General features: G+C 46.2%; 2 protein-coding genes across 3 annotated transcripts; one reads left to right on the top strand and one right to left on the bottom strand.

Annotated features, from left to right (window-relative positions):
• Positions 1-1,327: 1,327 nt before the first annotated feature.
• Positions 1,328-3,003, bottom strand: LOC123444870. Its single transcript, XM_045121738.1, has 2 exons — positions 2,070-3,003; positions 1,328-1,982 (listed from the first exon to the last, which is right to left on the bottom strand). The coding sequence occupies exons 1-2, from the start codon at positions 2,400-2,402 to the stop codon at positions 1,533-1,535; spliced, it is 783 nt and encodes a 260-aa protein (XP_044977673.1). The 5' UTR covers positions 2,403-3,003; the 3' UTR covers positions 1,328-1,532.
• A 13,070-nt stretch (positions 3,004-16,073) lies between these two features.
• LOC123444868 (coronatine-insensitive protein homolog 1a) lies at positions 16,074-19,801 on the top strand. Of its 2 annotated transcripts, none has more exons than XM_045121736.1 (3): positions 16,074-16,851; positions 18,146-18,620; positions 18,706-19,801. In XM_045121736.1, exons 1-3 carry the CDS (start codon positions 16,352-16,354, stop codon positions 19,513-19,515), a joined length of 1,785 nt encoding a protein of 594 aa, XP_044977671.1. In that variant the 5' UTR covers positions 16,074-16,351; the 3' UTR covers positions 19,516-19,801. The 2 variants fall into 2 exon arrangements, with proteins under 2 accessions (XP_044977671.1, XP_044977670.1); XM_045121735.1 differs by having other exon boundaries at positions 18,143-18,620.
• Positions 19,802-22,818: the final 3,017 nt, after the last annotated feature.

Genomic DNA, 22,818 nt, shown 5'->3' with positions numbered 1-22,818 from the left:
AGATAACTTGGGCTAAGCCCCTAATATTATTAAGATAACTGGGCCAGTTTGCCTAACTGGGCCTCTGGTCATAACAAGCCTCCCATGAGGCCTTGTACAATGCTTGGTGCTTAGGGAGGTGCTTGGTAAAATAAACCGGATTTTTCTGAAGCACCAATGCCTATTTCTACAGGAGAGACGCCTAATTAAGCGTCTACCCTCTACAAATAAGCATCGGTGCTTAAAGAAAGACTGGTTTATTTCTCTAAGCACCTCCCCTAAGAGTAGGTTTATTTCTCTAAGCACCTCCCCTAAGAGTCTTGCATTGTACAGGGCCTAACTTTATCCCCATCTTCTCCTTCACTACTACCTCCGTCCCGGTGTATAAGTCATTCGCGTAGTTCTAGGTCGACAATTTAACTATCTAAATATGTATTATATGTGAAAAAAAAAATATATTTTGAAACTACATCTGTTTAGAAATCTAGTGATATACTTTTCATGTCCTATAACATATATTTAATTCCTCAAATCAATGACCTAGAACTACACGAATGACTTACAACACCGGGACGGAGGTAGTAAGTCTTCTTCCAATATTGTATATTTTCTTGATTTTCCATTTTATTGGACAATAGTTTGGTACTCTCTTTCAGTCAAAATTTGTGAAGCATTAACTTTTTAGAGTGCATCTTGAATTTTGGATTGTAATCCTGTTACCCTGTTTTGTCTTTTAGAAATAGTAATTGTTGAAGCTTATTTCCGATGCTACAGCGAGGTTAGCTTCAGTTTATCAGATCTCAGGTTTGAGAAACCTGTGGTTTATATGCCAAGCTATACCATATTTGGTATCTTTGATCTTTAAAACTATATTGTGCTCCCTCCTTTCCATAATTCTTGTCGTGGAACGGAGGGAGTGCATTCATATCAATTTTATGCATCTTTATATTGGTACTAAAAAATATTAATTGAACTCCAGTGCTGCTTAAACTTTCTACCCTTTTAACTCTCAAGTGTATCTTCATTCTTCTTTTTTTTTTTCTCAGCTTCTGGTGCTGGTATGTCCTTCTCATGGATGGCTTGAGCAACCAGGCGATTGAAAAATTGACCCAGAGCAGCAACCTTCTGTCTACTCTACCCAGTTGTTGCAAAGGCAGCATCTGGAAATTGCAAGACTGAGCATTGGCACGAGCCCAAGGTAAATGCTCATTTGAGCATATTGATCCTGCACTCTCTTTTGCTATCTCTTCTGTACTTTTAACCTGTTTGAATCGAAATTTGAGTAACTTGACGTGTTGGGTGCATCAAATTGCAACTTTGTTACATGGTTTTGGCTTTGAAAGTTATATTGCTGAAACATATCTTTGTTGCAAGATTGAAGATAGCTTGAGTTTATCAGACCTCAGGTTTGAGAAACCTGTGGTTTATAGGCCAAGCTACACCTTAAATGATAACTAAGATCACACAATCTATATCTTGATTTTATACAGTCTACATCTATATGGATGAAGCTCTTGCTACTTTTTGATGTTTTCTCAGGGTGCACAGCTCTTTCATTCATCTCTTTTTTCATTCTTGTCAGCTCCCGGTGGGGATATATCTTGCTCATAGGTGACCTGAGCAACCAGGCCAATGAAAATTAGACCCAGAGCAGCAACCTTCCTCCATTCCACCTCTGGTGTTGCAAAGACGGCATTTGCGATTGTAAGACCGAGTATCGCCATGAGTGCAAGGTATATATTCATCCGAGTTTTTGACCCTGCACTCTCCTCTGCAATCTCTCTGACCTTCTGTGCTTCGATCTTGGCCTTCACCTTGATTTCCTCATTGTTTTGAGGTTTTTTGACCTTGCCAAGGCTTTTGAAGAACATGCCTTCGTTTTTCTCCTCTTCGATCCAGTCTTCGAAGTCTTCTAACACTCTCTCATTCATTTCTATCTCCTGCCTTTGCATTTCAGCTGTCTCCTCGTAGGACTGCATCTTGCTGTCGAGACGCTCCATTATCTACCACATCAGAAATGCAGTTCTATGTCAGACACTAAATGAAGAACCCATATGCTGTTTAACCCGTCTATGAGAAGGGATGCTCACCTGGTCCCCAATTTGATCGAGCTCTTTCATGGCGTTCTGCCCAATCATGTCGAACTCGGTGTCGGCGTCCTTGGTGAACTTGGTCAGGTAAGCAGACCGCTCGTCCAGGAAGTTTGTGATCCGGACCTTCTGCGTCTGAAGCATGGCGATTTTTGCAAGCACCTCCTGCTGGCGTTGGTCACCGCCGTGCGGCAGGGGTGCGTCGGATCCAGCATCTTCGGAGCTGCTCTTGCAGATGGAAAATCTCCTCCTGCTTAGATGCACTGCATGTCGGCGCGGGGAGGATCTGCGCGGCGAGGGAAGGGATGTCCGAACGGTGTTAAGAGTAAGCATCTCCTCTCGATTCTTTGGGTCTTTGGTATGCTGCTGCTTTTGGTCTGCAGAGTAACCGTGGGGGAGTTTGTTTCTGCACCTCTCGTTGCCTGGAGCCTGGGAACGATATCCACGCTGCTGTGCTACATGACAAGACCAAGTTGCCCCTTGCGTGCTGCGTGTTCACTCAGGTCCATTTCAGCCCATGCCACTTTCCGGGGGAATGGGGCCCTGCCTCGTTTCGGTTCCTATCCATTGAACCAAGTAGTGTTCTGTGTGTAGCCACCGTGGAATCAATCAATGGATCCCACTAGTTGCCGTGCAATCATAAACTGGGCTGAAATAGAGCTGCTAGCTGGGCCGCGTCTGCCTACGCTTTTTATACAACGAGAGCTGGGCTACAATGAGTGGCCGGTGACAGTGAATCATTCGCCCTACGAAGCTATGGCCATGTCCACAGACACGAATTATTTTGTGTCGAGATCCATTTGGCCCGCTTGGAGTTAAATTTTGAGTTCGGCTAATGTGTGAATTTGCTTTCGCCCTTTTCATTCTGCAAATTCTAGATTGAAAATGCTTCTAGCACCTAACCACCAGTAAAGTGTTCTTGCTTTTGTGATTCGCCTTCCATCCTTTTTAGTCTTCTGCTTGTTAAGCTTCGAAACTTATCCGGATTTTGTCCCGTTATTTCACAACTATGCTTGCATCAATTTTCTTTTGGAGAGTTATACTTGCATCAATGAGCCAATAGAGCGACAACTGAAGAAGATGTCGTCCTCGATACTTTTAATGCCAGAACTTCTCTCTCCGGATAAACAACATCACGCAATTACTTTTCTCGAGTAAATTCTGAGAGTAGAGTTACGGGCCGAGTGCACATGACCACACGAGCTGTATGTAGTACTTCCGTCTGCCCCACCATATGCGCCGGGTAGTGGAAATGGCCTGCACGATCATGAGACCCGGCCTCGAGCCCATGCCCACCTGTACCTATCTGCCTACAGGAGTAATGACGCGAGGCAGATGAACATGCAGATGCCGGGGGCTTCTTATGCCGCAACTAGGCCCTTATTTAATCTTATCAGCAGACGCTTTCGGTACGCCTCTTCCAAATCCCCGGAAAAGATCGCAGCTTGGGCCGCTCGACGCGTCGCTGTCCGCTCTTGCCCCGGGCTCCCTACCCCGTCCTCGTCGTCGATGGAGCCTCCAGGCACTGCACCGTGCGCAACTTGTTGCCGCACGAGTCATGGACGGCCGGGTTAAACAGTTAAGTAATCGACTCGGTCCCTCAGCTCTGAAGCCTCGTCTCGTCTCGTCTCGTCTCCTCGTCATCTCTCCTCCCGGAGCGGTGCAGCGTATTCGTACCGACCCCATCCCTTTGCTTGCCGTTCCACGGTAATGGAGCGGTGCCACGCGCGCCGAGACCAAGTCAGCTTACGTCCTTATTAGCAACACCAGTACTACCAATTGTGGTTCGTACAAGTGGGTAGTTGCAGCGGTGTGGCTTCTAGAAACGATGTCCTGAATCGGAAGCCAGATGTCGCCGTCTTGTGCACTGTTATTCGACGATGATGGCACCAGAATGTCAACATTCAGGGAGGTCTACACGTACGTACGTACGTAAGTAAGGGCAAAGCCAAGTACGGACGCACAACCCTGCGTAGACTTTCCGCCACAGGAAATGGCGCTGGTTTTACACGCGATTCAGTAATCTATTCTCGTTCCAGGCGGCATACACTGCACGAAGGCTGTGCATATCTCGGGAACACACGCGTGCTGTCACCACTCTTTATTTTCCTTCTTGCCACTAGCTGATTTGCCGAAGTGCAGACGGCCCGACTTGGTTTATGTTTCACAGTGACGATGCCCAAGAGACCAAATCCCTGTAAATCCCTGTAAATCGGGTATGCGTTATTAAACCTTCGGAATTTTATTTCTTGACAACAAAACCTTCACAATTCAAACGATGTGATTTAAGGCCCTGTTCGACAGTCCGCCAGCTCCTCAAAATCTCAAGATCTCTGAAGCGAGCAAACCAGGGCTCCGTGATTTTAATCTAGCGCTCTGGCTGCTTGCTCCTGGAGCGGTGTTGTGGAGTGGAGAGACTCCGAATAGGACCTAAATCTCTTAAGCCACTGCCAGCGATTAGCAGACGAAAATTAAGAGCATCTACAACCACATGCCTCAAACGACCTCTCTCACTTACTAGACAGGAGAAAAAAAATGAACCAAGCATATCCCTCGTATCATTTCTATGCGTCTAGGTTGTCCGTGAACCCTCATATTGAGGATAAATATGAGGAGGATATGAAGGCTCGCGGACACGACCGGACGCATCGTTGACAAGGGACAGAGGCAACCTAGTAGGAGTGATGACAAGAGGGAAAATTGTAGCTGATCCGGCAAGAAGGAGCGACGTGCCAAGATTCGAAGGTGCTCACGACCGAGGAGAAAGACTCGCTCGCAAGACCACGCGGTCCAAGTGGAACGCACGCCCAAAGTGGCGCCAATAGTTTAAATACGGAACTTGTAACGACTTTCCTTCGGCTAGGATTTGGACGGCGGCCTCGGCCGAACCTATTATGTACTCTGACAGCTCTGTGAGAGGCTGGGAGGAAATCCATGCTGCCAAGTTTTTCGCTATGAACCTAGCTAGCAAGGTCTTAGATTGAGAGCGACCCTTACAACCTGGGCACGCAGCGACGATGGAGAAGTTCTTGGATGAAGGGCGGGGCGTCTACGAGCTCCTGCGGGCGAATTTTTTCGCCACGGATCTCGACCGCCACTTCAACGAACATGGTGCGGATATCCTCCAAGCCGCGTGGAAGCTGATCGACGCCAACACAGCTACACTTGACAGCTTGCTCTCGGCGCGTGTTGTTGGGGTCTGCGACGAGGTGATGATGGAACTCGAGCAGCTTCGGGGTGAGGTCTCAAAGGAAGTTCCTCCACCTCCTCCTCCCCATGGACCGTCTTCATCACACCTCGGTGGAAATGGTCGCAACAACCCTGTTACCGTTTTCCTTGGCATCGACAATGACCATCGGGAGAAGGCACATAATCCTTATGTTCCTCCTCACGTGATTCAATTTCCTGTGATCGAAATTCTGTCTATCGTGATTCTTCTCCTGTTGATAATGTTGATGCATTCGCCTGTGGTGTTCGTTTGGAGTTAGCCGTTTTGATGGTGCGAATCCAAGACTGTGGTAAACGAGATGTGAAGGTCAATTCAAGTTGTGGTGCACTCCTAATCACATGTGGATTTCCTTGGCAACGTCTCAATTTGAAGGGGATGCAGCTCGTTGGTTGGAATCGATGCAACGTCATCAACCGGAGGCAAGTTGGGCTGAATTATGTAACTGTGTGCAGAGTCGTTTTGGCATAAATCGGCATGAGACATTGTTGCGTCACTTGTTCAGAATTGCACAAACATCTTTGGTGGTTGATTACGTTGAGCGTGTTGCTGATTTGTATGATTAGTTATGTGTTTATGAAGAGGCTCCCAATTCCTTGCATCACACAACTAGGTCCCCTTACGGGATGAAGCCATTTGTCAAAGTTGTTGTTGCATTGCAGAAATCGCGAGATTTGGATGAACCATATGATGTGGCACTCTTACATGAAGAGTTGGGCGAAGGAATTACACCAATTAATTCGGTCACTTTTGCTAAATCTGGTCCTATGCCATTGCCTTCACCGCCGATTAAGTACAAGATTATGAGGATAATAAAAGTATTGATACTCAGAAGACAAATCAATCTGACGATAAGTGGGCTACATTGAGGATTTTTCGCAAATCGAAAGGATTGTGTTTTGTGTGGTGGGAAATGGACTAGGGACCATACATTCAAATCTTCAGTCCAGCTCCATATTGTTCAAGAGTTGATTGATCACATATAGTATGCAAATCAGATATCTTTTGTCACTTCGGAACAAGAGCAGATGCGAGTCTATAGTATCAGGTTGTCTACAACTGCAGTTCGGAAAACTTCTAGTCCTCCTACATTAGAGTTGCTAGTAGAGTTGCAAGGTATGGAACTGATATTCCTAGTGGACTCTCGGATTATGTAGCATCCTAACGGCAAAATGCCCGATTCGTGTAGTGATGCTGCTTTGCAAGTTCCTCTCCAAATACTACAACATCGAGTGCGACAAGTGGGCAAAAGAACTATTGCTCAAGCCTTGATCGAGTGGTCGGATTCTTCTACGGAGGATGCTACTTGGGAAGATGTTGAGTTCTTGAACTACAAGTTTCCTTGTGCACCGGCTTGGGGGCAAGCCGGTTTTCAAGAAGGGAGGAATGTCAACATCGTTGACAAGGGAAAGAGACAACCTGAAGACAGAAGCGCGACGTTGATGACAAGAGGGGAAACTTTAGCTGATCCGGCAAGAAGGAGCGACCCGTCAAGATTCGAAGGTGCTCGCGGCCCAGGAGAAAGGCCCGCTCGCAAGACCATGCGGCCCAAATGGAGTGTAGGCCCAGATTGACGCCAATAGTTTAAATATGTAACACGTAAAGTCTTTGTACTTCGGCTAGGATTTGGATCACGGCCTCGGCCTAACCTGTTATGTACGTTGAGAGTTGTGTGGGAGGTTGGGAGGAAATACACAGTGCCATGTTTTTTGCCATGAACCCTAGCTAGTGAGATCTTAGATCAAGAGCGACCCTTACAATCCGAGCTGTCCACAAACCCTCATATTAAGGACAAATATAAAGAGGATATGAGGCCTCGTGGACGCGTCCGGTGAGTTCGTCACGGAGGATGCGACCTCACACCTCGGACCATCTTTTTTCATTTCTTTTTCTTTCTTTTATCAATTAGGACATATGAAAAAATGAAGAGTGTAATTGTACAAACGGATAAATAGAAAGGAGCCATATTTGCTAAGTCCGGCTAGATGCTCTAAGAGCAAGTACAATAGAGCTGAGTCAGCTGGCTATAAAAAATAAAATATTTAGTTGGAAGGAAGAGAAGAGGAGAGAGAAGGTAACTGAACTCTTAGAGCAAGTATAATAAGGTACAGTCAGCGGGCTGTAAGGATTAAAATACTATATTTTTGTTGAGTTAGATGAGAGAGAAGAGGAGATATAAGGGAAGCGGGCTCTTCATGAAGAGTTAGCTCTAGCACGTGCTTATATGTATTTTGTGAAAATGAAAGGTGGGTCATATATGATAAAAATAATACTCTTTTATAACTAACTATTATATAAGTTAGCTATAAGATGTCTTATAGCCAACAGTTAGCTATACTATTAACTATACTTTTAGTTAAGAGTCAGCTCTAGCACGTGCTCCTAGACACTTTGTGAGAGTGAAAAGTGGATCATATAGTAAAAAAATAGTACACTTTCGTAATCAACTAGTATTATACATATTAGCTATAAGATAGACTATAGGTGACAATGTCTTGTAACCAGCAGCTGGCTATGCTATTAACCATGTTCTCGGCGTAGTACTCGTATCTCTCGCCAAATTTAATTATGTCCGCCCATACGTATACTGACTACTGTCTACAAGGGAGCTCTCCGACGGACCGCGCATCATGTGGCCCGTATGTCTGCCTCCGTGGTGGCATTGGGTCAGCTTAGGCGTTCGGGTATTTTGGTTATTTCGGTTCGGGTAGTTTGGTTTATGGGTAATTCGGGTATTCGAAAATGAAAAGCAAAAATGTTTCTGTCAGAAAAATACCCGAACCTAAATTACCCAAAATTTCGGTTCCGATAATTCGGGTATCCAAAATACCCAAAATATTCAGAGCATACATCAACTTTTGATATGGATAACCCGGATATTATGGATATTTTTGATAATATGGTTATTTTAGTTAGTATGGGTAACAAGTTAGTGTAATAATAACATAACTTTTTTAGACAATATGAATAATTTAGATAGTATAGGTATTTCGGATTTTTTGACTAAAACCTGAACCCTAACTTAAAAATAAAATAATGAAGAAATGAGAACCGAACCCTTACCCGATACCTGAATTACCCGGTAATTCGGTTCGGGTTCGGGCAACGGGTTGTTATACCCAAACGCCCACGGTGAGCATTGGGAGAATAGCAAGCAAGCGCAGCGGCAGCGCAGCGGGAGAAGAGACCTCATCCCCGGGATCCACGTGGGCCCATGTGCAGCGACTGTATACACCGACGGGGACCTCACCTTCAGCTCCAGGTGGGGACGGTGCACCTGAGCAGTACGTGCCGCTGCCTGCCTGCCTGCTCCGGATTCCCCCGGTCGAGATCCGGCTCCGCTCCGGCACTGCGCACACTGCACGAGATATTTGTTTCCGTCCCCCAAAGATCATATCTGTGCGTGCGTGCATAGAAAGGTTTCGTCCTAATCCAGTAGGAGTACGTACGAGAAGTAAAATATACACTGAAATATCTGAGCTCACTGTGCAGCTTCTTGGTGGACGTGCCGCTGCAATCTGTTTGTCCAACTGCAGCCGTCCACACACTCAGAAAGAACTTGCTGTGGAATCTACTCCGGCCAGATTAAAGATCACGGCAGATATCTAGACTGAACTACTATGCTTTTTTTTTCTTCCGTTCTCGCGTGTGCTGTGCCTCGAGAAGGTCAATGGTTCTCCCTGATGGCACCGGCCACTGTCTACGAATTTATAGTGCACTTGCTCTTAACTTATCGCGATGCTGATGCAAGTGATTTCGATAGGGCAGTACAGTAGTACTGCTATGGAGTAGGCATCTCTCCATAGCCTCCAAGGCTGGGAGACAGACGTAACAGCTGCGAACCGCTGTCGCTCTCCCGTACCGTCCGGGTGCGCGGTCACAAGCTCAACTGCCTCGCCCTTCACCGGCCCCGGCCTTTCTTTGATTTTCGGTATCAGCTTCATCGAATGATGATTGATCAGTTGGGATTTTAAAGGCGCTTTAGCCTGGAACCAAGCAATAATTTTATAATCTGGTGGAGTTAACTGAAGTTAACACCTTTTCGGAAGTAGAAACTTCATGGGATTTCACAATAGTTTGTTTTACATGAGATTTTACTTTTATTTTATTTTTCAACAAGTTTGAGCCACATCATAAAGCGAGCAACTCCAACGAGGTGACCCGGGATTTTTTTTCGCTTTTCCGTTTAGCTCGTGTGCTGACTCTGTGTCTATTCAGTCTATGATTTGGATCGACATCGCGTCCAATGCAGTAACCCATATTTGTCTGCGTGACCGGCTATCCATAGGTTTCAACAAGTACAAACATTTTGCATATTTTTCAAAAGCAAATAAAGTTTCACAACCGAAAATAAATATAGCAAAGTTTTACAAGCCAATAAAAATTAAATTGTCTAAAAGATACACCTATTGGTTGCTAACATGATCCCACATATGCTCAATCAAATCATTTGCAATTGAATATGAGTTTTCCCATCACACATTTCATGATGAAATTGGGTGAACTGTGCAGACGATGCCGATGCACCACATTGTCACCCTGAAACTCAAACCCTTGATCGTGGAGACGTTTCAGACGTTCATCCTCTACGATCATATTGTGTATGATCACACAAGCAATTACCATTTTCCACAACTTCTTGGTGCTTCAAGTTCTAGCACGATACCAAACTATGCCCCATCGAGATTGCAGAACATCAAAGGCACGCTCGACATCCTTCCTAGCACTCTCATGCTCTTGGGCAAATCTTTCCCTCTTCTCTCCGACAAGGTTGGATATTGTCTTCGCAATAGTGGTCTACTGTGGATAAATTTCGTCAGCTAGATAGTAACCTTTGTTGTAGTTGTGACCGTTGATGTTAACATTGACCCGCGGGTTGTTGCCTTCGGTAAGCCTTGCAAACACCGGCGATCGTTGAAGCACATTAATATCATTGCGCGATCCGGCCATGCCAAAGAAAGAGTGTTAGATCGAGAGATCTTGAGAGGTCGCGACCTCAAATATGACAGTGCAAGCCTTGGCAAGAGATCTGGAGATCCGGAACTGGGCAGCGACGGGGCTAGGGGCGAGGCGAGGGCTAGCTGTCAGCGTTGTCGGTAGGGGTGGAGAAAATAACGGCTCTTCCTCGATGTTGACACTCTCTTGACCTTGAGTATATTGGCCACGATCGTGTTGAGTCCCTTAGCCACCCTTATTGACCAAGTCCGACGTGAGACCCTCCACGCCCTTGTAGTAAGTTCGGTCATCCGGCTCCAAGGCCGACATTTCATGAAATAGGTTGCAGGCATCACGGAAAATGACTGGGAAGACGACTCGTGGGGCCTTCATTTTTACATCATGGTTGACTCTTCGGCCATAGGTGCGACATTGAGACCAATGGGAGGGACCATGAAACCAAATGGCACGTGGATGATGGATCTCCCATGGGTCCTTGACACCGGGATGTAGTCGAGCACGTGGACGCCTGATACGTCCATTTTGCATCATGCTTTTATATCGATATTTATTGCATTATGGGCTGTTATTACACATTATGGTATAATACTTATGCCTTTTCTCTCTTATTTTACAAGGTTTACATGAAGAGGGAGAATGCCGACAGTTGGAATTCTAGACTAGAAAAGGAGTAAATCTCAGAGACCTATTCCGCACAACTCCAAAAGTCCTGAAAAGTTACGGAGAATTGTTTTAGAATATATAAAAAATATTGGGTGAAAGAAATACCAGAGGGGACCCACCAGGAGGTCACAAGCGAGGGGGGCGCGGCCTACCCCCTGGCCGCGCCCTGTAGGCTTGTGGGCCCCCTGGCAGGCCTCCGGTGCCTAACTTGTGCTATATGAAGGGTTTTGACCTGGAAAAAATAATTCATATCAAAGCTTTCGGGACGAGGCATCGCCGTCTCGAGACGGAACTTTGACAGAACCAATCTAGAGCTCCAGCGGAGCTATTCCGCATGGGAAACTTTCCTCACGGAGGGGGAAATCGAAGCCATAGTCATCACCAACGATCCTCTCATCGAGAGCGGGTCAATCTCCATCAACATCTTCATTAGCACCTTCTCCTCTCCAAACCCTAGTTCATCTTTTATATCCGATCTTTGTCTCAAAACCTCAGATTGGTACGTGTGGGTTGCTAGCAGTGTTGATTACTCCTCGTAGTTGATGCTAGTTGGTTTACTTGGTGGAAGATTATATTCTCAGATCCTTTATGATTATTAATACTCCTCTGACAATGAACATGAATATGCTTTGTGAGTAATTGTGTTTGTTCCTGAACGTCTTGTTATAAGTAATCATGTGAATTTGGTATTCGTTTGATATTTTGATGAGATGTATGTTGTCTCTTCTCTAGTGGTGTCATGTGAACGTCGACCACATGACACTTCATCATTATTTGGGCCTAGGGGAAGGTATTTGGAACTAATAAGTAGATGATGGGTTGCTAGAGTTACAGAAGCTTAAACCCTAATTTATGTGTTGCTTCGTAAGGAGCTGATTTGGATCCATATGTTTCATGATATGGTTAGATTTATCTTAGTTCTTCTTTCGTAGTTGCGGATGCTTGCGAGAAAGGTTAATCATAAGTGAGATGTTTGTCCAAGTAAGGGCAGCACACAAGCATCGGTCCACCCACATACCAAATTATCAAAGTAACAAACGCGAATCATATGAGCATGATGAAAACTAGCTTGACAGAAATTCCCATGTGTCCTCGGGAGCACTTTGCTTTATATAAGAGTTTGTCCAGGATTGTCCTTTGCTACAAAAAGGATTGTGCCACCTTGCTGCACTTTTGTTACATTTGTTACTTGCTACCCGTTACGAATTACTTTATCATACAACTATCTGTTACCGATAATTTCAGTGCTTGCGCAGGATACCTTATTGAAAACCGCTTGTCATTTCCTTCTGCTCCTTGTTGGGTTTGACACTCTTACTTATCGAAAGGAGTACGATAGATCCCCTACACTTGTGGGTCATCAACACCGTCGGGTGGTCAAACGCTCCCATACTTCCTCAAAAGCGCATCCACTCTCAGTGAGGCCACCACTAGCTCAAACTCTCTAGACCATTGTTATGTCTCCAATGTATATATATTTTTAATAGGTAAATAATACTATATTATTAGTATGCTTTAAATGCCATTTATATTACTTTTATGGAGTAACCTATTAGTTTAGGGCCTAGTATCAGTTCCTGTTTTTTTGCATGTTTTTGATTCATAGAAAAACCGCACCCACTGGAGTCTAAACAAGATGATTCACGTGGACTTTTTTTCTGGAACATAAGATACCCTAGAAGATTTGTGGGAGGAGTAGAAGACTTATGAGGGACCCACAAGCCAGGGGGATGCACCCCGACCTGACTCGTGCCCCCCTCGCAACTCTGTTTGCCCTAATTCTTGACCTATAAATACGCACATATTTAGAAACCCTTGAAGCAAGACCTGAAACAATTTCATCGTCGCCGCACGCCTCTCTTCAGCCGCTATCCCATCCGGAGCCCTTTCCCACTACTCTATCGGTGGGGGAAATCAATGGGGAGGCCATCTTCATCAACTTTTTTGCCTCCATGATTATGTGCGAGTAATTCCTCCACGAACTACACTTTTAGACTAGTAGCTAGATGACTTTCTCTCTCTCTTTTGATATTCAATACAATGATATTCTCTAAGTTCAATCTGATGTAATCTTTTGTGATGTGTTTTTTTGGGTCCAATGAATTGTGGGTTTATGATCAAATTATTTGATTGATCTATTTTGAGTTTTTTGAGCGTTATTTGTTGCAAAAATTTTTAGCTTTGTATTTCTCTGAATTTATCCTTCTACTTTGACCAAGTTTGATCGATCTATCTTTAGTGGTAAAGGTGCTTTGTAGTAGGTTCAATCTTGCAGTGATCTTGTCAAGTGACAGAAAGGACACAACACGTATTGTATTGTTTCTACTAAGGGTAAAACGATGCAGTTTGGTCATATTGATTGATCTCTTCTTGTCTACATTATGTCTTCGTGCTTAATGTGTTAGTTTGTTTGTATGAACTTAATATTTTGAGATGCACGCTGGATAGCGATCTTGGGGTGGAGTAATAGTAGTAGATGAAGTTGAATTAAAGGTCTACCTGTCAGTGACATAATGCCTTTTTAATGATGATGACATGGATGATCTTCATAACTATGCTCAATTATACCGATTTTCCAACAGTGATTTGCTTACCCTTGGCTATCTTGCTTTCAAGAGAGATACCACTAGTGAACCTATGGCCCCCGGTGCCATTATCCATACATTACACACGCTTACAGTTACTACCTATTTGTTGTCATTATGTTTGTTACTATTATCCTTTGCCTTTTTTGGGGAATTATCATTTGCTATCATTATCACTATTTTCTTTTTAACTTGTGGTTGGCAAGAACAAGGGGAGTGACGAACCCCTTGCCTTTGTTGGGTGGAAGCAATTTTTTTTGTGTGAAGGTGGTGCTGAAATTGTTCATGTGTTGCCTCCTACTGGTTTGGTAAATCTTGGTTCTTGACTCACGAAAATACTATGTGCTACTATACTGTTTCACACTTCCTCTTCGAGTAAATCTAACAACTCCATTGTGAGGACATGAAGAATTTCTAGCACCGTTGCTGGGGAGACTTCATCTTACAAATCAAGTACCTTCGCACAAACGCTTTATTTTTATTTATTTTTATTTTCTTGCCTTTTTCCTTTTTTACCTTCTTTTTTTGCCAAAAAATCCAAAAAAACTTTGTAGTTATCTTTATTTATGTCGCCATAGTGTCTACTCCTAAAAATACCAAATTTGCGATTTCTCAGTTACTAATAACAACGATTTCATTAGTACTCCTATTGCTCCTCCCGTCACTAGTGCGGATTATTATGATATGAAAGTTGTTTTGCTCAATCTTGTGATGAAAGGACGTTTTTTTTGGAAACTATAATGAAGATGTTGCTTCCCATCTTAATACCTTCGTTGAGTTATGTGAGATGCAAAAAATTAAAGTGTGGATATTGATATTGTTAAACTCTATCTTTTTTTTGTTTTTCTCTAAGAGATAGAGCTAAGGCATGGTTATCTTGTTTGCCGAAAAATAACATGATTCTTGGTCTAAATGCAAAGATAGTTTTATTGGCAAGTATTTTGCTCCCACAAAAATTATTTCTTTGAGAAACCAAATTATGAATTTCATGCAACTTGACCAAGAGCATGTTGTTGGGAGAGAATGAAAAATATTCTTAAAATTGTCCTACACATGGATTGTGCCATTGGATGATAGTACACAAATTTTATGCTGGACTAAACTTTGTTTCAAAAAACCTTCGAGGAGAGGCTACACATGGATTCAACTGCAGGTGGTACGTTCATGGGGATAACACTTGGAGAGGCTACAAATCTTCTTGGTAATATGATGGCGATCTATTCCCAATCGCACATCGAGCATGCTCCAATTGGTAAGAAGGAAAATTCCGTTGTCGAAATCTCCTTCGTAAGAGGCAAGGTTGATGCTATCATGTATATGCTCACTATTAATAGTAATCCTATTGATCCAATTGATACTCCTCTATTTACTTTGATTGGACAAATAAAGATGTTATTGATGTGAATTTTATCTCAAAGAGCAATTCCAATAATAATGCTTATAGAGGGAATTTCAATAATAATCCTAGAACGTATCCCGGTAATCCCTCTAATAATTATGATAATTAATATAATAATAATAGTATGCTTACTGAACTTGAAAATAGTATTAAAAATCCATTACTTCCCAAAAGGTTTTAGGCAAGAAAAAGGGGCCCACGCGAACACAGTTTGCAATGAAGCAAATGACATTCTAGTGTATTGGCACACATCTTTTATGAATGTGTGTGCTTTATCTGTGCATGCCCAGCTAACCTTAGCTTTTCTTTTAGGGGAGCTAATCTCAGCTCTGCACAGACTGGCGTCATCCAATATTTGTGTAGACATTTGGAGCAATTTCGTGGCCCACTGAAGAAGATACACCGTAGTATAGAAAAGAGCCGATGGGCAGGCAGCCAAAACAAGCAAGCACGCAATAATGCACCCCACACCCACAAAGCCTATGGCAAGGCAATCTTGCACAAGATGGAGGGTGTTTTATCCACTAGTTGTATATAAATCCACTTGCCGCTAATATACGACTAAGGGCATCTCCAATGATGGTATGATCATCGTTGGTAAAATTGCCACATAGATGATTTTAATGACATAACACATAATAAAAAAAAAAGAGAATGAAATCGTATGAACTTGAAACAACGGTTCACGCACAAGCTCCGAGGCAAGCATGGTTATTTCTTCACTATTTAGTGGACCTGCTTAGTTATTTTACATACGATTAATATACACTCCATTAAAGAGCTTATATGATATGTTGTTGGTTGTTGATGTGGACACATATACCAACGATTGAACATACGGACTGTTGAAGATGCTCTAAGTAGCTCCTGGACCAACACTGTCTTTTCAGCTCCCAATTCCCATCCTGCACTCCACACATACGCCATCAAACAAAAACAAAGATGCCGACGAGTTTTACTCCAATTCCTACCTCAGTGGCGTGGCGCTAGTAAAATCAAGTCGAATAATTTCGTGGAAAAGCGTACGCACACGATCATCGGCGGCACGCTCACGAGCGTCGAGTGGCACGTACAGTACTAGAGAGTAGAGTGGTACCGTGGTGTGGGCTGTGGCTGTACCCGGGTGGGCGGGGCGAGGCCATTTATCGCGCCCACCGGCGGGGCGTACGTGGCGCGGCACCACCAGACGAGCCGAGCCGAGCCGCGCAGCCACGCAGGTAAAAGCTGCAGCTGCCTCCCCAAGTCCTATCCCTCCATTCTCCCTCCCTCCAATAATTTCCCTCCCCTTCCCTTCCCTTCTCCCGTCCTCCCGCAAAGCCCACCCCGCAGCAGAAAGGGTGGGAGGGAGGAGGAATCTCCATCTCCGCCTCCGCCTCCATGCCCCCGGCCCCCGCCGGGCTCCGCCCAGATCCCCCGCGCGGCAGCCGGTAGCCGGTAGCCGGTAGCCGATCCGATGGGCGGGGAGGTGCCGGAGCCGCGGCGGCTGAGCCGCGCGCTCAGCTTCGGCGTGCCCGACGAGGCGCTGCACCTCGTCATGGGCTACGTCGAGGCCCCGCGCGACCGGGAGGCCGCCTCGCTCGTCTGCCGCCGCTGGCACCGCATCGACGCGCTCACACGCAAGCACGTCACCGTCGCCTTCTGCTACGCCGCCGACCCGGCCCGCCTCCTCGCACGCTTCCCGCGCCTCGAGTCGCTCGCGCTCAAGGGCAGGCCGCGCGCGGCCATGTACGGCCTCATCTCCGACGACTGGGGCGCCTACGCCGCGCCATGGGTCGCCCGCCTCGCCGCGCCTCTCGAGTGCCTCAAGGCGCTCCACCTCCGCCGCATGACCGTCGCCGACGACGACGTCGCCGCGCTCATCCGCTCCCGCGGCCACATGCTGCAGGAGCTCAAGCTCGACAAGTGCTCCGGATTCTCCACTGACGCGCTCCGCCTCGTCGCACGCTCCTGCAGGTAGTCCACCAGCTCTCTCTTTTGCTTCCGTGCATCCGTGCACCTCTCTTTTTTCCCCCTTTCGCCGCCCGTTGATGCGTGCTCGCGAGTTACAGTGATTGTGGCAGTTGACCTGCTCCGTGATGAATTAGGGTTGATCTGGTCTGTGTTAGTTGGTTTCGCCAAATGGAGTAATAATGGATAAGGGCGAGCTAAGTGCCAGTTTCTATAATTAGATATTTGTTTGCTCTATCATGAGATGTATGAAATACGGTCATGTGAGGGAAGGTGTCAGGTTCGCTTCCACACACAATTTATTTGGGCGCCATGATACATCATGGCACTAGTTTCTACATCGAATTGATATACGGCAAATGACTACCGAAGGGAGATGTATGAGATTTGGTGTAATTCTATGGTTTTACCTGTCGTTTCTGTCTAGCATATGTCCATTCAGGTCTCTAGTTTGTGAAATTGACTCACAACAGCTCACAAGTCCCAACCAAGTCAGGCTTAAGCAAACTATAATTTGAGGTTGCACCAGTCAGGTGATCTATCTTCCCCAGGAGTGCTATCGTACTACTTTGATTGGACTTGCACAAGACTACATCCGTCACTATGGGACACATTTTGAACCAAAATAAAGTTGCAAGTTGGTGGTTTCTGTTACCAATCAATTCTATCATGATCCGATTAGTGTGGCACTATGTCATACTGTCATATCGACTTTCAAGCATCATCTATTCATCTTGTCCTTCCTTTTTACTCTTTTGGCAAAAGCCTTTCCACGTCTCCGTGTTAACTTCGCTTAGTCTGAATTCTGCACCTATGGTAGTTGTGTGAGGGAAATTATTTCCTCTTAGAATGCAAGTATGATTTGTGTGAGCTTGTCAAGTTCACATATGGAGGTGGAAGACGAAAGGTTAGCATGCTACAAAGGATCTGTAGTGCTTTAGGTAGAATGCATGTACAGTGTGCTTCTTTTTGCCTGGAAATGCCTCATAATGCAACCGTGAATTGATAAAGAAAATTGGACTTGACATCAATAGCTGTTCTGCTGTCCTACTATTAATGAAAGGGGACAGAACATGGGGACATGTTCATGAAGTTTTAGATGTGTCTTTGTAGGTTTCTTGGTTCACCAGTAATTCGCTGTTCATCGCACTTTCCATTCTTCCTTAGCTTTCAACTATTTTTGTGCTCCTTTAGCAAGGCATTCGTCTGCGGTACATTGTTTCAAAGTGATTTTACCGTCACTGGCATGATTGCGTGCTATCACTGCAGTAACACGCTATTCTGAATTCTCTCTTAGCAGATCCCTGAGAACATTATTTCTTGAGGAATGTGTGATTACTGATGAAGGTGGTGAATGGCTTCATGAACTTGCTGTCAACAATTCTGTTCTTGTGACACTGAACTTCTACATGACTGAGCTCAAAGTGGCGCCGGCTGATCTGGAGCTTCTAGCAAAGAACTGCAAATCATTACTGTCTTTAAAGATCAGTGAGTGTGATCTTTCAGACCTGATTGGTTTTTTCGAAGCAGCCAGTGCATTGCAAGATTTTGCTGGAGGAGCATTCAACGAGGTAGGAGAGCTAACAAAGTATGAAAAAGTCAAGTTTCCACCAAGAGTATGCTTCTTGGGGCTTACATTCATGGGGAAAAATGAGATGCCTGTCATCTTCCCATTTTCTGCTTCACTAAAGAAGCTGGACTTGCAGTACACTTTCCTCACCACCGAGGATCATTGCCAGCTTATCTCAAAATGCCCGAACCTATTTGTTCTTGAGGTAATGTTTCTCATATACTCTTGTATTTTGGGTGCCTGAAATTTGTCACACTCTCATTTTTACTGATAGTAGATTCTGTCAACAGGTGAGGAATGTGATAGGAGACAGAGGGTTAGAGGTTGTTGGCGATACATGCAAGAAGCTACGAAGACTCCGAATTGAGCGAGGGGATGATGATCCAGGTCTACAAGAAGAGCAAGGAGGAGTTTCTCAGTTAGGCCTGACAGCGGTAGCTGTTGGTTGCCGTGACCTGGAGTACATAGCTGCCTATGTATCTGATATCACCAACGGTGCTCTTGAATCTATCGGGACTTTCTGCAAGAATCTTTATGACTTCCGGCTTGTCCTGCTCGACAGACAAAAGCAGGTAACTGATCTGCCACTCGACAACGGCGTTCGAGCTCTGTTAAGGAGCTGCACCAAGCTCCGGAGATTTGCTCTCTACCTGAGACCTGGAGGGCTCTCGGACATAGGCCTCGACTACATCGGGCAGTACAGCGGCAACATCCAATACATGCTACTGGGCAACGTCGGTGAATCTGACCAGGGATTGATCCGCTTCGCAATCGGATGCACCAACCTGCGGAAGCTTGAGCTTCGGAGCTGCTGCTTCAGCGAGCAAGCCCTTTCCCTCGCGGTGCTCCATATGCCGTCGCTCAGGTACATATGGGTGCAAGGCTATAAGGCCTCCCCAGCAGGCCTCGAGCTCCTTCTCATGGCGAGGCCATTCTGGAACATCGAGTTCACGCCTCCGAGCCCTGGCGGCCTGCATCGCATGACGCTCGACCGTGAACCCTGTGGGGAGAGGCAAGCCCAGGTTCTCGCGTACTACTCCCTTGCTGGGCAGAGGCAGGACTGCCCTGACTGGGTGACTCCGTTGCATCCAGCTGCATGATTGATTGTAAATACAGGACATCAAGTTGTGTGTACGTACGTACGTATCTTATTGCCCCTCGTCGCTTGGGCAACGACTGTGTCTGAATATGGTTATTTGTATGGATGTAGATCATTAGCTAGCTGCTTTTATATGCCCTAATAAGCTAGTAGTACTCTAGTGCTGTAGCTGAGGTGTAGTGCAATAAGTTGCCGTTGTCGCTTGTACTACGTATGTAAACCTGGGAAGTTGTAAGCTAAAGTTGCTCTGTGCTTTTCCTTTAGCAATGGAGAATGAGGGTTTCTTATATCCAATTCATTCAAAAGTCGATGAAGAGATGCGGTAAACATATTTCAACACTTCCCTTCATATGTATACCTTTTCAGTCCTTAGACTTGGAATTGATATATACTGTAAAATCCTTTCTTAACGCTGCATTGACATAATCTTAATCTTAAACTCGAAGGCTTTTGGCCTGGACATTAAATTAAATTCATGCTTCTGTCGATTTATCTGGAAGGTTGAATAAGGAGAGTCGGTCAATATATTTCAAAGATTATGTTTCAACGAAGCTGTCCTACGTGGATTGAGAGCAGATACAATAAGGTACAGTCAGCAGGCTGTAAGGATTAAAATACTATATTTTTACTGAGTTGAATGAGAGAGAAGGGAAGCGGGCTCTTCGTAAAGAGCCAACTCTAGTACGTGTTCCTAGATGCTTTGTGAGAATGAAAGATGGGTCATATATGATAAAAATAGTACTCTTTGTAGCTAACTATTGTACAAGCTAGCTATAAGATGAGCTATAAGACCAGCAGTTGGCTATACTATTAACCATGCTCTGAGTACGTAGTCCAGGCGGCTACGGGCTACCGAATGAATGAACAAGTGGCCGAGCTCCCCGGAATTTCGTGCTGCCTCACGAGGAACGCGACAACGTTGCGTAATACGCAGGCAAAAATGGAGTATAAAATCCACCTGGTTGGTGGCGGTTTGTTGGGCTAGCAAACAAGACGCGTAGATTCGAGGCCTGCCAGTGCCAGGTCCGTTTCTGTCGGCTTTTGGTGAGGGAATGACCTCCGCGAAGGAGCGGTCGACGTAACAGTGCAAAAACTTGTTCATGGTTTAGCGTGCCCGTGCATCCGAAACACGGCGCAGATTTAAGAAAGTACTCTACTCTCTGTCCGTTACTAAATACTCCATCCGTTCCTAAATATAAGACCTTTTAGAGATTACACTATGAATTACATACAGATGTATATAGATATGTTTTAGAGTGTAGATTCATACATTTTGCTTCGTATATAGTCTACTAGTGAAATCTTTAAAATGTCTTATATTTAAGAACGGAGGGAGTATAAGTCGTTTAAGAGACTTTCACTACGGATTATATACAAATATATATGTTAGATTGTATATGTATAGTTATATACGCCTTGTATTGTATACTTTGGTACCTCTATATAATGAGATAGGCACGTCCGTGTCGAGCAGTTCCTCAAAACACATGTTTAACATGGTATCAGATAGGCACGTCCGTGTCGCGCCCGCTCCCACAGCCACCGCCGTCGCCGCGCCGGTCCATGCGTCGGCCTCTGCCTGTGCCCCCTCCTCGCCCTTCCTGTCCTCTCGGCCCCTAGTTGCGGCCTGGTGGCCCGCTCGTCCCCTCGGTGGTGCCCCTCCGGGTTCACAGATCGGATCGGGTGGGCAGGGCGATATGCCTCTGTCGGTCTCCTCCGGCGGACCGTCTTCCTCGACCACCGACGCTCTACCGTGGTCCTGTGCCCGCGTATGGCGTCGTCCCTGCATCGCTCTACGACGCTCCTCACTCGTACGTCGCCTCGATGTCGGCCTACGGTGCTTCTTGGTATGGCGCCCCTGCGTCGGCCTATGGTGCCATACCACCGCCGCCGTCTGCCTGGCCGGCGCCTCCCTACGGCGCACCGCGCCCTTAGCCCTATGCGGCGCCGCCACCTTCACTGCCCTACGGGGCTGCGTCTCCCACGTCCTCTGGGGGCTGGTCGCGCCTACCGGTGGTGCCCTAGCTCCTGGCGCCTACCCATCGTCGCCATACGCTGGTGTTGCGCCGGGCTATGGTGCACCTCTCGCGATCGCCCCACACCCAGAGATGGATCCGTCGATGGGTATCTATACGCCACCGACACCGGCTCATGCGGATCATGCTGCGGCGCCATCGCGGTTTTACTTCTCGCACCTCCTTCCGGTGAAGCTCGCACCGGACAATTACTTGTCGTGGCCGGCTCAGTTGCTGCCTCTTCTCCGCATCCGCTACTTGGAGGGGTACGTGGACGGCTCCACCCCATGCCCACCGCCGTATCATCCGGCTTATCATGTGTGGGTGACCCAGGATCAGGCAATCCTCTCCGCCATCCAGTCGTCGCTCACTCCGAGCGTGTCGTCGCTGGTCATCTTCGCCGCGACGTCTCGGGATGCTTGGTCGTCACTTCACAGCAACTTCGCCTCCCAATCTTAGGCGCGTGCTCACTCCATACGCACCGAGTTGGGGGAGACCAAGCTTGACGACCTCAGCATCACGGACTACTTCAACAAGATGAGTGGCCTCGCCGACACTTTGGCCTCGATCGGTCAGCCGATTGGTGATGAAGACTTCACCACCCACATACGCAATGGCCTTGATGATGACTATGATAATCTCATCGAGAATGTCCATGGTCGCGAGGCTCCCCTGCCGCCACGTGAGTTATATGCGCGCCTCCTTGGCCGCGAACATCGCATCAAGGCGCGCCATGCCTCCCCGGGTTTTGTCTCCGCCAACGCCGCTACCTGCGGCAAACCTCAGAAGCCGTCACCGCTTGGCGTGAAAGCTGCGGCCTCTCCGCAGCCTTTGCGGGGCGCCGCACCATCCATCATCGGCGGTAGCCGCCCGCTTGCTTGTTGTCCCTGCTGCGGCGCTCAGCAGGCATTCCAGCTGTGTGGTATTGAACACCACATTGCCTCACGCTGTCATCGACGCTTCAAGCAAGATTTCCTCGGCCTGGGCAACAATGGCAAAGGGAATGATAAGCAGGCTGCCGCTGCGGTGACGAGTCATGACTATGGGCGCACTCCGTCATACTCCATTGACCCTACGTGGTATATGGACACGGGAGCGATGAACCACCTCACAAGTGAGATGGGCAAGCTCTCTACTCAGGAACCATATCGTGGTCATGATCAGGTGCACACCGCCAATGGAGCAGGTATGCGCATCTCCCATGTTGGTCATGCCTCACTTCTTGCACACAACTTTCGAAAGGTGCATCTTTCCAATGTTCTTCAAGTTCCCTCTGCTACACGTAGTTT

This window comes from Hordeum vulgare, chromosome 3H (assembly GCF_904849725.1).
Source record: "Hordeum vulgare subsp. vulgare chromosome 3H, MorexV3_pseudomolecules_assembly, whole genome shotgun sequence".
NCBI lineage: Eukaryota > Viridiplantae > Streptophyta > Magnoliopsida > Poales > Poaceae > Hordeum > Hordeum vulgare.
Note: the sequence above shows the minus strand (reverse complement) of the source record. Positions and strands in the feature narration are given on the sequence as shown.

Bases quoted from the DNA above. Each gene is read 5' to 3' on its own strand.
- LOC123444870 (XM_045121738.1), bottom strand. From the start codon at position 2,402: ATGCTTACTCTTAACACCGTTCGGACATCCCTTCCCTCGCCGCGCAGA. The intron at 1,983-2,069 runs GTGAGCATCCCT...CTGATGTGGTAG, and splicing joins TCGATCAAATTGGGGACCAG to ATAATGGAGCGTCTCGACAG.
- LOC123444868 (XM_045121735.1), top strand. From the start codon at position 16,352: ATGGGCGGGGAGGTGCCGGAGCCGCGGCGGCTGAGCCGCGCGCTCAGC. The intron at 16,852-18,142 runs GTAGTCCACCAG...ATTCTCTCTTAG, and splicing joins CTCGTCGCACGCTCCTGCAG to CAGATCCCTGAGAACATTAT. The intron at 18,621-18,705 runs GTAATGTTTCTC...TTCTGTCAACAG, and splicing joins CGAACCTATTTGTTCTTGAG to GTGAGGAATGTGATAGGAGA.